Source organism: Hypanus sabinus, chromosome 8 (assembly GCF_030144855.1).
Source record: "Hypanus sabinus isolate sHypSab1 chromosome 8, sHypSab1.hap1, whole genome shotgun sequence".
Lineage (NCBI taxonomy): Eukaryota > Metazoa > Chordata > Chondrichthyes > Myliobatiformes > Dasyatidae > Hypanus > Hypanus sabinus.
In genome coordinates this window covers 26211667-26225264 of record NC_082713.1, presented here as the reverse complement: position 1 = coordinate 26225264, position 13598 = coordinate 26211667, and the positions used below count along the sequence as shown (strand labels likewise).

The 13598-nt window shown below is 37.4% G+C and overlaps 1 protein-coding gene and 1 long non-coding RNA gene across 2 annotated transcripts in view; one reads left to right on the top strand and one right to left on the bottom strand.

The window, feature by feature from the left end:
- Window positions 1–13598, bottom strand: part of LOC132397991 (uncharacterized) — a 70269-nt gene that overhangs the window by 35878 nt on the left and 20793 nt on the right. The gene's annotated exons all lie outside the window — the stretch shown is intronic.
- Window positions 1–13598, top strand: part of abcb7 (ATP-binding cassette, sub-family B (MDR/TAP), member 7) — a 56908-nt gene that overhangs the window by 39043 nt on the left and 4267 nt on the right. Inside the window, exons 10-14 of the mRNA XM_059976850.1 lie at window positions 234–397; window positions 3368–3497; window positions 8415–8586; window positions 11046–11149; window positions 11390–11497. Coding sequence (XP_059832833.1) covers window positions 234–397; window positions 3368–3497; window positions 8415–8586; window positions 11046–11149; window positions 11390–11497 — 678 coding nt within the window. The remainder of the gene's footprint in view (window positions 1–233; window positions 398–3367; window positions 3498–8414; window positions 8587–11045; window positions 11150–11389; window positions 11498–13598) is intronic.

Below are 13598 nucleotides of genomic sequence, written 5' to 3'. Positions count from 1 at the left end.
TTACAAAATTAGTGATGTAGGCTCTGAACTTATAAGTTCTGAATTTTTGGACTGAAATTTATATATGATCATGTAAAAATTAAATAGATTTTTGATTGAATATTTAAAGTAAATAATCCAGTAATTTCCAATTACTGTATCTGAAGAGGCACCATGGGTTTATTTTTGTAAACTAGAGGTAGTTATATCATTGGGTGTAATGCAACTTAATGGTTCTTTTTGTGCTTTTCTAGGAGGCACAAACAGCTCCACTACTTCAAGTTATTCCTGAAAATTCTACCATCACTTTTGATGATGTTTACTTTGAATATCTGGATGGCCAGAAGGTCCTTGATGGAGTATCATTTGAAGTTCCTGCTGGGAAAAAGGTGGCAATTGTAGGTGGTAGCGGTTCAGGGTAAGTATAGTGGTAGTCTTTAGAAATGTTTTCTAGATTTTTCCCTTTTTTTTTAATATCTATGTTTTGCATGCTTTTTGTATGTTTTCTCCTACTCTTATATGGGAGTGACCAATTACCTTCCCCACTGGTTCAGTGCTATGTTGAACCATTGGTATCATTTGGATAGGTATGGACAAGAACTTGTACCAGATAATTTTTTTTTTGCAGAAATGTACTTTAATTCTTTTCTTTCTTCACCTCTAGCTTACTTATGCCTATCACTATGTGGGGGCATTTGGTAATTAAATTTTCAACAGCCTTTCTATCTGCAAACTTTCCTGGTTTTCCAAAACAGCTTTTTGACCAAAGTCATTCACAGTAAGGAAGTTAATTAATATCCTGGTACAGTTGCTGAGCAACTTAATTTGGTGTTTTTTTTTAAAGTAGTATTCTTATTCCTAACATGTTTCACATTATAGAAGCAAAAGAATTATTGTTGTTTTGTAAAAGAAAGACTGTTAGGGAAGATGCATGCAGGATTATTCTGAATCTCTTAAAATGCAAATAATAATTATGCTAAAAACTAAATGAGGTATTGGATGAAAGATGGCTATTCAGCCCATCCATGTTGGTGTCCTTCATTAGCTAGATCAGTATTTCCTTTTGCCCTTCCCTCTGTGCCTGTCTAGCTTCCTTGTAAAGCATTTGTACTGTTTGCCTCAGCCTCTCTTTGTGATCTCCCGTTTTACAGTTTTGCAGCTCCTCAGTAGAGGAGTTTGCTTGCATACTCTGTTGAGTTTAATAAAGATTTATTTTATATTTGCGATTCCCCTTTTGGGACTTCATCAAAAATGGAAGCTTTTCCCACTACATGTATTCTTGAATACTCACCCATCGGACAACATTTTTGTGTTCTCTTTTCTAGAGAAAATATTTCCGGTCTGTCTAGCCTTAATTCTGATTTCTTCATAATAATGTATAATATCAGAAGTTTCTGTATAAGTGCAACAGAATAACTTCAAAATGCACTCCGGTGGCTTTTTGTTTGCCATCTGATAACTTATTGCTACTTTCAGTGTTCCCGTTAAGACTCCTCTTTGTTTCTATAAATTTAGATTCTATCTGAGTAGCGTGTGATTTCCTGAGTTTTTTCACCAGGATGCACTGTTGTGCACTAATCTGCATTAAAAATTATTTGTCGTTGCATGTCCAGTCTTATAAAACAAATGTGACAAACTTTACCTTTAAATTTACTGTCAGTTTTAAAATTATTTCTGATGCCCATCACCAGACCTCTGTACAGGCAGTCCCCAGGTTATGTACGAGTTCCATTCCTGGGTCAGTCTTTAAGTCGGATTTGTACATAAGTCGGAACAAGTACATCCGGTATTATTTAGCGTCAGTCAAACGTTTGTCTTAGTATATAGTATATATTTTACCTTTCTATGCATATAAAACACTTAAGAAACGTATGTATTCCAATAATTAAACCACTGCGTTGCTTAGTAATAATTGTAGCTTTCATCGGGGCAGGGCCTTTCACAAGCTCCATTATTCTAACTTTATCCATTATCCTTTAAAATTGTTCCAATTGTTGACCGACTGTAGCCTAACGCTTTTCCAATAACCGATGGCCTTTCACCTCTTTCCAAACGCTTTATTATTTCCACTTTATTTTCAATTGTGATCGCTTCCCGTCAATGGAACAGAAACACTGCAGGCGACGGGTCCCGACCTGCGCTGGCTCCCAAGGTCCACTGGGTCCTAAGGACCACGGCGCTGATTTCCCCGGGTCCTAAACTGCACCGCGCTGAGACAGTTTAAATGGGACAAGTGGGGGCTGTGCTGGATGTGAGTATTTGATCCTCCACAATATTCCGCGTGGGACTTTAAACAGGAGGTGGCAGTGTTTTTTTTTACAAGGTCGAGTTGCGAGCTCGACATCAACCCAGCACGGATGGTACGGGAGTCACCAGATCAACATCAACCCGTCACGGGAGCGGTCTGTCACTAAATCGAACTCAGGAACCTCCGTTCTCGAGCCTGGTGCTAATCTCATTGCGCCACCAGCCGACTGGAACGGGGGGGGGGGGGAGGGGCGCAGGATCAGGGTGAATCTTACTACGTAAAATTTAAGCCAAATACAAAGTTAAACACTCAACACAGTGTCAACGGCAGAAACTTAAAATGGCGGACGGCGTCCTCCTTCCTCGGTTCGTAAGTACGAGCTGTCAGTAAGTTGTACGTTTGTAACTCGGGGACTACCTGTATTATAGAAAAGGTGAATTAAAATATTCCACCTCTAAGCACTATGTAATTCCACAACCCAGATTTCAATGCCGTCTTAGTAGCTATATTTGTTTACTGATTTGTATCCAACTTGCAACCAATTCTGTTACTTGACCCTCAGCTCTGCATGAGTCTTCTGAATCTTTCTATACCATTTAGTGGTACCCCACTGAATGTTACAGAAAGATTCACATAAACTTGCTTAATCCTGTACTGTTTTTTTTTCTTCTACGATCTAGTAAGGCTGATCTAGTCTGCTTCCTCTAGGTAAGACTGACTAGATGGTTATCTGTTTTTGATATTCTATTTTTTATTTGTATTTTGTATTCTCACAAAAATGTTCATCCGTTTTCTTAACACCAACTTTAAGCTGACTGCCCTATAATCTTCTGGACCACTTTTTTTAAAAATAGAAAACTGATATTAGTGTTCTCAGGCTTGTTTCAATACTTGTGAATATACTTCGTCTGGATCAGTATCTTATTGCAAAATTGATTATTAATAATTTGTATCTGAATTATCATTGTATTTTTTAATCTTTAAATGCTTGTCCACCTAATTATTTACTAGTGAGACAATCAAGTTTATAGTTCTGAAAATGATAGGAAAGAATTCTCTCGTACAGTAATTAGTCATTTGTACTGTCGACTCATTTGCATTCATTTTAAATAACAGTACAATATTTATCCTTTGAATTAGAAAAAGTACAATAGTGAGGTTGCTGTTCCGCTTCTATGAACCTCAGAAAGGGAACATATATGTGGCTGGCCAGAATATTAAAGATGTCAGTTTGGAAAGCTTACGGAAGGCCATTGGCATTGTACCACAGGTAAAGATCATCATGTGACAAAACAGCTTTTTAAAAAAATCTGCTCTTGCATATATTGTGTGTAGTTAAAACTTTATTTATGCAGTTTCCAAATCTAGCCTCTAAAGTGAAGGAACATCTAAATCTAGATCTGATATCCTTTGACTTTGGGGAGAAATGCAAACTGATGTATAGTGCTAACTTGCAGAACAGTTGTCATACTCAAAACAAGTGAATAAATTAAATTTCATTGCCTTAAGAAAATTATCAGTCGAATTGTTACGCACAATAGTGGTCTGAATTATTCTTGCTTTGGGCGGTATTTTGAAATTGGAAGCCCAATTTGAAGCTGACTACAATGACAGATGGTAGTTTGTTGTTTATCTGATTTAGAATAACTTAGTTGCATAAATGCATTAGCTATGATGAGATGTTCATGCAGTATTCATCTTGCATGCTAATCTTAGGATTCAAAAATGCTGGTGTCTTTGAATGTAATAAATCTTTAAGGAATGCATTTAGTCCATTTTCCATTTTGAAACACAGTAGTGTTGGCTGGGATATTAGATGCTGTGTTTAGATGCTGTAGGCTTTCTGCAGACATTTCTGTCCAAGTGCTCTCTTTGAATATTTTAAAAGTAGTGATGCTGGAAAGGCCACAACATACTCACTGGCTCTTGTCATTTCCAATGATGTACTTGCTTTTAAGCACTTTAGGACACTTTTCTAGGACACTTTTTCTGCAAGGAATAGAAATAAATATTGGGACTATTATGTAACATTTCTCAATCCTTTGGCCATTATTCAGTGTCACTGCAGAAAGTTGGTTTGTACACTGTTTTTTCTGCTTGAACAATGGCATTTGGATCTTTGGAGGAACTGTTAAAACTTATGAAACAATAACTTCTCCACAACAATAAATAGAAGAGACTACAGTTGCGTATTAGTGAGTTTTCATTACCAATTAAATACTTCGCCAAATCTCCCACACTGTTACTTTCACAAATTACTTGCACAAGATTTTGTCAGGTAAATGATTATTGAAGAAATAGTGAACTTAAAATAGTCTGAATTATTTTAGGGGGACTTTGTCAAAATTTTTATGGATATAACACCAATTGTATTAAAGTATAACTTTATTTGCTTATTGTCAGAATTTTACTATCCAGCAAACCATACCATCTATTAATTATGATTTATTTTCTATATAATCTTTTCTGATGAAAAGTCATCATCCAAAAATGATAGGTTTCTTTCTGTCTAAAAATTCTGTCTGACCTGCTGATTATTTTCAGTGAACCTTTTATTTCAAAATAAATATCATCTTAAACCAGACATTATCAAGGGACTCCATTGAAACAATAGTAAATACATTCTTTTATGGATTCCACTTTAAATATACTCGATAACTTGGCCTCCATAGCCGTCTGTGACAAAGAATTCCACAGATTCACTACTCTCTGGCTAAAGACATTTCTTCTCATCTCTGTTCCAAATGGGTGCTATCTATTCTGAGGCTGTGCCCTCTGGTCCTAGACTCACTCACTATAGGAATTATTCTTCCCACATCTGCTCTATCCACACTTTTCAATATTCAGTAGGTTTCTTTGAGATTCTCTCTCTCTCCACCCCCTTCCCCCAAGTCTTCTAAACTCCAGTGAGCACAGACCTAGAACCATCAAAAGTTCCTCAAATGTTAACCCATACATTCCTGGTATTCTAGTGAACCTCCTCTGAACTCTTTCCAGTGCCAGCACATCTTTTCTGAGATAAATGGCCCAAAACTGCTTACAGTACTCCAAATGTGGTCAAACCAATGCCTTATACAGCCTCAGTATTACATCGTGACTTTTATATTCTAGTACTCTCGAAAGAAATGCTAAGGTTGCATTTGCTTTCCTTACCACCAATTCAAAACCTGCAAGTTAACCTGTAGGGAATCCTGCACAAGGATTCCCAAGTCCCATTGCATCATTGATTTTTGAATTTTCTCCTTGGCCTACTCTGTTATTCCTTATACCAAAAGTATATGATCATGCATTTCCCTATACTATATTCCATTTGCTATTTCTTTGCCTATTTTCCTAATCTAAGTTCTTCTGCAGACTTTATGCTTCCTCAACACTATCTGCCCCTCCTCCTATCTTCATATTGTCCACAAAATTAGCCACAAAGCTGTCAATTCTGTCACCAAGAGCATTAACCTATAATATGTAAAGAAACAGTCTCACCACGGACCCCTGCAGAATACCAATTGTTTCCGGCCACCAACCGGAGAAGGTTCTATTTCCACTCTTTGCCTCCTGCCAGTTAGCCAATCAATCATCTGTCCATTCCAGTACATTTCCTGTAATACCACAGGCTCTTGTTAAGCAGCCTCATGTGTGGGCACCTTGTCAAAAGGCCTTCTGAAAATCCAAGTAAACATCTACTGACTCACCTATGTCTGTCCTGCCTGTTATTTCCTCAAAGAATTCCAACAGATTTGTCAGGCAAGATTTTCCCTTAAGGAAATCATGCTGATTTTTGGCCTATTTTATCATGTGACTCCAACTACCGTAAAACCTCATCCATAATAATAGACTCGAACATCTTCCCAACAACTGAAATCAGGCTAACTGGCCTATAATTTCATTTTTTCTGCCATTACTCCCTTCTTAAATAGTGGAGTGACATTTGCAATTTTCCAGACCTCTGGAAGCATTCCAGAATGTAGTGATTCTTGAAAGATGGTTACTAATGCCTCCACAACGTGTTCCACTACATCCTTGGTTATAAGAGGACATGGGTTTTCTGTTATCAAGACGTTTTGTTTTTGGCATCATTTTGAAAATGAAAACATCAGGTTTAACTTTAATAAGGTGAAAGCTCTTCTGTCTATTATAGTTTCATACTTGTCATTGTGTCCAATTGATATTTTAAACAGGTTTCTTTTACATTTGGCTCATCTGCTCCCATTTTCACCAAATTCAAGGGGTAGCGATGAGCCCCAGCTATGCCTACCTTTTTGCTGGCTGCATGGAACAGTCCTGGTAATGCTCCCCAACTCTGTCTGCTCTAGTTTGATGTCTGCATTGGCGCAGATTCACGTCCCAATGCTGAGCATATCATTAACTTAGTTTCCAAGTTCCACATTGCCCTTAAATTCACTTGGTCCATTTCTGACACCTCTCTGCCCTTTCTCAGTCTCTCTGTCTTCATCTCTGTACACAAACTGCCTACCATTATGAATGAATGAATTAAATTTTTATTTCGGTCAGTACAAATATACCAAAAAGCATAATTTTCAACGATGATTTCATAAAACAAATTTAAAACAGACCGAAAGGGTGTAGGCTGAAGCTACAGCTTATTACGCCTACCCCTTTTACTTATACAAAAACATATTTGGCGTCAATCATCACATCAAAACAAAAATTTCATAATCTTCTAACACAAAATCCAATTCCAAGTATCATTTATTTACATTATCCCATTCATTTTAAAGCATGTATTTTATATTTGTTCATTAAATTATTTTAAAATAATTTTTTAAACTTGTTAAGTGTGGTGCATGTTTTTAAATTCTCACTACAACTGTTCCATAGATTCACCCCTCTGACTGAAATATAATAATTTTTTACATTTGTTCTTATCCTTTGTTTTTGAAATATATATGTTCCTCTCAAATCGTGTTTTCTCTCATTTTAAACAATCTTTGGATACTTTGTGGTAACTGTTCATTTTTTACTTTATACATAATTTGTATTATTTTAAAATCTACGAAATCTCTGGATTTTAAGATACAATTGAATAAATAGTGATTTGTTGGCTCATAATAACTTGTCTTACAATTCGCATGGCTTTCTTTTGGAGTCTTTTGTAAACCTACTGATTTCCATGGCTATCTTAACTATATTTCTTCCCACTCTGTCTCCTGAAAAATGCAATTCCTCCTTCGCTCCGGCATCTGTTGGCAGGACATCAGGATTGTCCTCCATCCCCTAAGAATAGGGTTTCCTCCATTTGATGCTGCCCTCATCCACATCTCCTCCATTTCCCAGACATCCACGCTCACCCCTCTTCCCGCCACCCTAACAAGGATATTGTTCCTTTTGTCCTTACCTTTCACCCCATCAGCCTCTGCATCCAACAGAATGTTTTCCGCAACTTAAAATTGGCCGAACATTTTAATTCCTATCCCCATTACCATTCTGACATGATGGTCCATGGCCGCCTCTCCTGCCATGAAGAGGTCACTCTCAGGGTGGAGCCACAGCTCTTCGTGTTCATCCAGGTCGCCTCCAACCTGATGGCATGAACATTGATTTCTCCTTTTGGTAATTTGTTCCGCTCCACTTTTCTCTTCTATTTCCCACTCTGGCCTCTTACTCCTCCTCCTCACCTGCTTATCACTTCCATCTGGTGCGCCTCTTTCTTCCCTTTCTGCTATGATTCATGCTGCTCTTTTATCAGATTCCTCCTACTCCAGCACTTTGCATTTTCCATCAATCACTTCCCAGCTTCTTTCTTCACCCCCCTCACCCAACCACCAGGCTTCACCTCTCTCCTAGTTTGTCCTCCTCCTCCTCCCACTTTTTTTATTTTGGTATCTCCTCTCTTTTCCAGTCCTGATGAAGGGTGTTGACCTGAAAATGTCAACAGTTTGTTCATTTCCATAGGTGCTGCTTGACCTGCTGAGTTTCTCCAGCACTTTTTTTGTTTTGCAACAGTCTTAATTTCCTTTCTGTATCCATAAGGAATCATTCCTGAAAAGCTATTCTATATTAAATGCTCATTCTGAGAATAAATGAATGAAGGTTTGAATTACTGTAGGAAGCCCATTTTTTGTCACAAGAAATGGAGTCTGTAAGCAAAATTTTAATTAAGATTAAGTGAAACTCTTGTGATTGTTAAATGCATTGAAAATTGAAATTACTTATTTTTCTCGCCTGATAGGATGCTGTTCTGTTCCACAACACAATTTTCTATAACCTTCAATATGGGAACATCAATGCAAAGGCAGAAGAAGTATACCATGTTGCTAAGATTGCTGGCCTTCATGACTCCATTCTCAAAATGCCACATGGTTATAACACTCAAGTTGGTGAACGTGGACTAAAGCTTTCTGGTGAGTTAAACAACAACTGAAGATCCTAATTTGATTGTGTGGACATTGTTGTACCAATACTTTTAATGGTTGAATTTACCCTAAATATGTTTGCTAAATTTTCATCATTGTTGAGGCCACTAGGTGGGGCTTGTTACCAATGAGACAATGTACATTTTGCATCTTTTATCTGTGGAAATGGTGACAGACCATTTAATCATTAAGTTACATTAATTGAGTTTCCTTTGGATTTTGGACTATGAATAGCCAAGGTACAAAAAATAATAGCAGGTCAACAGCAGGATTCGATACTAAGTTTTCATCATGCATTCTTCTGTTATTGTGTTGAAGTTGAAAAGTTTGCCATTATGTTGGCATGCAACGCAGTATGATAACTGCTGGCGTTGAGCCATGGTGAATCAGTTGTGTATAATGCAATTAAACCGTAAGGATTTATTTGTTTAGGCTGCACACTTAAGGGCAGCTACCCTATGCCTTGCATCACAGCACTCTGTCCAATTATGACTCTATGTCAAAGTTATCCCTTTTGCATCTTTGACGCTGAACTAGCTTTGCCAAATACATCTTTAAATAAACTGCGAGCAGAATCTGCCTTGTCTGCTTATCTACTGAGGATTAACCATGAAATTATGAATTACACCCAAGAGTTCTGCAACATTTTTAACTTGAATGTCGGTTAGAAAATGTTCCCATAATGGATTTCTTTCGTAGTTTTAATGTTTGTAATTATGCAAAGGTAAGAATGGCTAAGCATAGCTTCTTGAAACACAGTACAATTTCGCCATCAATGTGTGTCTGCTCCTGGGACTTAATGTTTTTAAAATTGCCAGCACCTATGTATTCTTTACACCCTTCCTGCCACCTTGATCTAGAAAAAAAAGTTTTAATTTTGCATTTCTGAATAACTTCATTGTGGGAAATTGTCAGCCCTTCCAATCTACAAAATTAGGTGTTGTGCGAAAAATAAAAATGCTGAGGATACTCAGCAGATCAGATAGCACCTGTGAAGAGGGGATAAAGGTATTGGCTGTTTAATCTTTCATCAGATAGTGACATCAAGATGAAACATTAATTTTGTTTCTTGTCTCGTATGACGCATTAGGTATTTGCAACACTTTGTTTTTATTTCAGGTTTCTAGCATCTGCAGCTTTTAATTTTTCCCAGTTTGTTTTTCAGATATAGAATTGAGCAAATGACATAGATGTTAAAGATTCTCTCTACATTCTCAGTTTTGGTGGGGGGGGGGGTTGAGGGTGGGGAGAAAGAGGGAAGAGCTATCCCATTTGTCTTGACTGGTATTGATTCCTCAGTTAACAACACCTTTTTTAAAAAAAATCATTATATAATTTCTGCACATTCTCACTGCCAGATTTCTCTCCCTAGGCTAAATTACTAGTTACAAATCAAAATGATTCACAGCGACAAAACATTGATTCTTTACCAAACAATGTAGCATCTGCATAAAGAAACTGGAGGCAATTGTGTGGAGGATTGTTTGTTTTCTCTGCTAAATTTAAAAGAATAGAAAATGAGATTTTTATCCAGGTTCTTGAATAAACTCATTTCTTCCAATAATTCTGTTGTCATTTTTTCTTCCTCACTGACCAAAAGTAATGTTCCGATGAATACTTTAGATATAAAAGGATGTAATTACTAAAATTCTGTCATGTTCACTTTCCTTACCAGTTATTGGGCAGTAATTCCAAAACTTAACTACCATCCAGAAGTGTTGTTGATACAAGTAATTCTGGTTTTGGAAAAGTTAGAGCAACCACCATCTTGGAATATTTATGTAACTACGGATGATACATTGCTTTGGTCTTTTCTGTGGTCAGCAACAGAATAAGAAGTACTTTTTTCCTTCAAGAATATTCCATGTTACCACAGGTTGATCTTGCCACTTTAGCATAAAGAGCACTGCTGTTCACTGAATTCTTCATTTGTTAATGTTTAAATCTCTGTCCCTGGGCTAACGATAAATCTGAACTCCACCCCCTTCCCAACCCTGCCACTGAAGAGAAACCATTCTTTCTATTTAGTAACTCTGCTTAATTCTTGCAGATAGAATATCCATTATTTTTGTTTATGTTGAATGAGAATTTCAAACATGTGTAATTTGTGCTAGAAATCCTACTGTTAAAATTTTGCAAGAGATTCTTGTTTTGGTAAAATATTGTAACTTCCAAAATCTAACCCTAGTGAGCACAGTCGCAAGATTATCTAATGCAATATGAAACCACACCAGTGTAACTTGATACGAATGGTAAATTGTTCTAAGCTTTCAAATGCCAGTTTAAAGTTAAACCTTCATATTAAGATGTTTTTTCAAAACACTTTTTATAGTGCTTTTACTAGTTAAACCCATCTACTTGTGCTTCACCCTCATGTGTGGCTTCGGGAAGAACCAGATAACTTCAAATAGATCATTGTTATTCAAAGTGTGGTCTTAATCTCTCAGGTGGAGAAAAACAAAGAGTGGCAATTGCTAGGACAATACTGAAAAACCCTTACATTATATTGTATGATGAAGCTACGTCGTCATTAGATGCCATAACTGAAGAGGTATGTTTTTCTGATCAAATATATAACACCAGATCAAAACCATCTCCAGTGCTACTGCGTAATAATGAATTTTATGTAAATTGTTTTAATTGGGATTAGTTCAACCTCATTGATTTGTATGCTAAGGTTAATTTTTGAATAAGCTATTGTATTCCATTTTGTTTAAGTTGTGTTGTTTTGAATTTTCTGGTTTTCTGTTTTCCTTGCACTAATGAGTGAACCAATTTCTACTCTCCACAGAATATTCTCAATGCAATGAGGGGCTTGATTCAACATCGTACATCTGTGTTTATTGCTCATAGGCTTACTACAATTGTTGATGCAGATGAAATTCTGGTCCTGGATAAGGTAGGCTAACCACATTTCAAGAATGCTTCAGAGCATATTGCTAATAAGTACTTTATCAATGGCCAGAATCCAAGCTGCAGTTTTTCCAAATATTATCTTTAGTAATCGTTAACCTCTGTAGTTTCCAGTACATCGAGTCAAAGTGACTTCCACAGCAGTTAAAAACCTGGCACCTTCACGAAAAGGAGGGAAAGCAACTGCAGATTTACTCAGCTCCATTAGTGACCCTTTATAAGCTACTCAGTAAGTGCGGGGATAGTCTATCTTTGTTATTCCACAAAATGAACACCTGCTTTGGAGTTCTTCATTCTTCATTGTCTCCAAACTGTGAATATAGGTCTTCTCAGCTGTGAAGACAGGGCATACTGCAAATAACCTATGGTGCCTTCACAAAGTTCACCAGATATTTTGTTGTATTTTTATAAGGAGATTGGAGTACATAGTATTAGACCTTGTGCGCCTGGTTAAAATCAATTTTCAAAATTAATATGTCTATCATTATGTACATTCAGTGGCCACTTTTATTAGGTAGGGAATGTAACCCAATGTGGTCTTCTCTTGCTGTAGTCCAGTCACTTCAAGGTTTGGCATGTTTTGTGTTCAGAAATGCTCCTCTGCCATGCCACTGTTATAATGTGGTTATTTGAGTTACTGTCACCATCCTGTCAGCTTGAACCAGTCTGGCTGTTCTCCAATGACCTCTCCCATTAACAAGGCATTTTCAGCCACATTACTGCCGCTCACCGAATATTTTTGCTTTTCGCACCATTCTCTGTAAATTCTAGAGACTGTTGTTTGTAAAAATCCCAGGAGATCTGCACTGACTGAGATACTCAAACCACTCCCCAATTTGGCACCAACAATCATTCAAAGATTTAAAGTATATTTATTATCAAAGTGTATAAGCAGTATACAACCCTGAGATTCATCTTCTAACACACACAGCCATGACACAAAGAAGCACCATGGAACCCGTTCAAAGAAACCATCAAACACCAAACGTGCAAAAAAAAGAACAAATCACACAAACAGCAAAAAAAAGGCAGGAAAACTCAATACAAAATATCGAACCACAAAGTAATTGAAACAGTTTAGGAATGTTCAGTTTACTGCAGTTCAATTTAGCACTGTGTTTGTTGACTGTAGGCTGCAGAGCCAGTTTGTTCCAATCAAAATTGCACAAAATAGCAATAAAAACAAAGAAGTAACCACAAACCAAGAGCATATCATAACATAAGCTACAGAGTCCAATCCCCAAACAGCATCTATTTAAACCTCGCACAAAAACCAAGACTCCAGCACCATCTTCCGGCAGCATCGAGTGAGAGGGACTGCAAGCAGACAGCGCTGAACATCCACTCATCTTCCGCTCTTGTCCTCGTTGATTTCAATCTTGCTTGACGCTTTGATTGGCAAGAAATGGAGTCAATCCTGGGCTTGCACCCTGTCTCCAGGCTTCTTGGCCTCAAGTCCACATGCTCCATTTGAAACCTCCTCAAACTCTCTCGGAGGCAGCAAAGCATGAGATTGCTCAATCAGCCCAAAAGCACACCACCAAAATGTAAGTCGGTTCCAATTGTGGAGAATCATATTTGAAAGAAGTAATAGTGATTTCCACAGTCAAAGTCACTTAGATCAAGTTTCCTCAGCATTCTAATGCTTGGTCTGAACCACAACCGAACTTCTTGACCATGTCTGCATGCTTTTGTGCATTGAGTTGCTGACACATGATTGGCTGATTAGATATCTGCATTAACAAGTTGGTGTACCTCAGAAAGTAGCCACTGAGTGCATTTGCTTTTCATAATCTGAGGTCCTCTGGATAGGCAGCAGGATATACTGGTAAGTTTGTCATTCGACAAGTAACCAGGAGGTTTGGGCTAACAATTCAGAGTTAAAATTACACTGTTGCAGTTCAGGAATTTAAATTGGATAACAACGACCAAGGATTAATGTGAATACCCATTCTGGTTCACCAGTGTCCTTGTCAATCTGGTTCATATGAGATTCCAAACTTAATCCTTAAGTGTGTTCTGGAATAGACTAGCAGCCCACTCTGTTCAGCGAAAACAACAGATGGATGATAAATAACGTCTGTGCC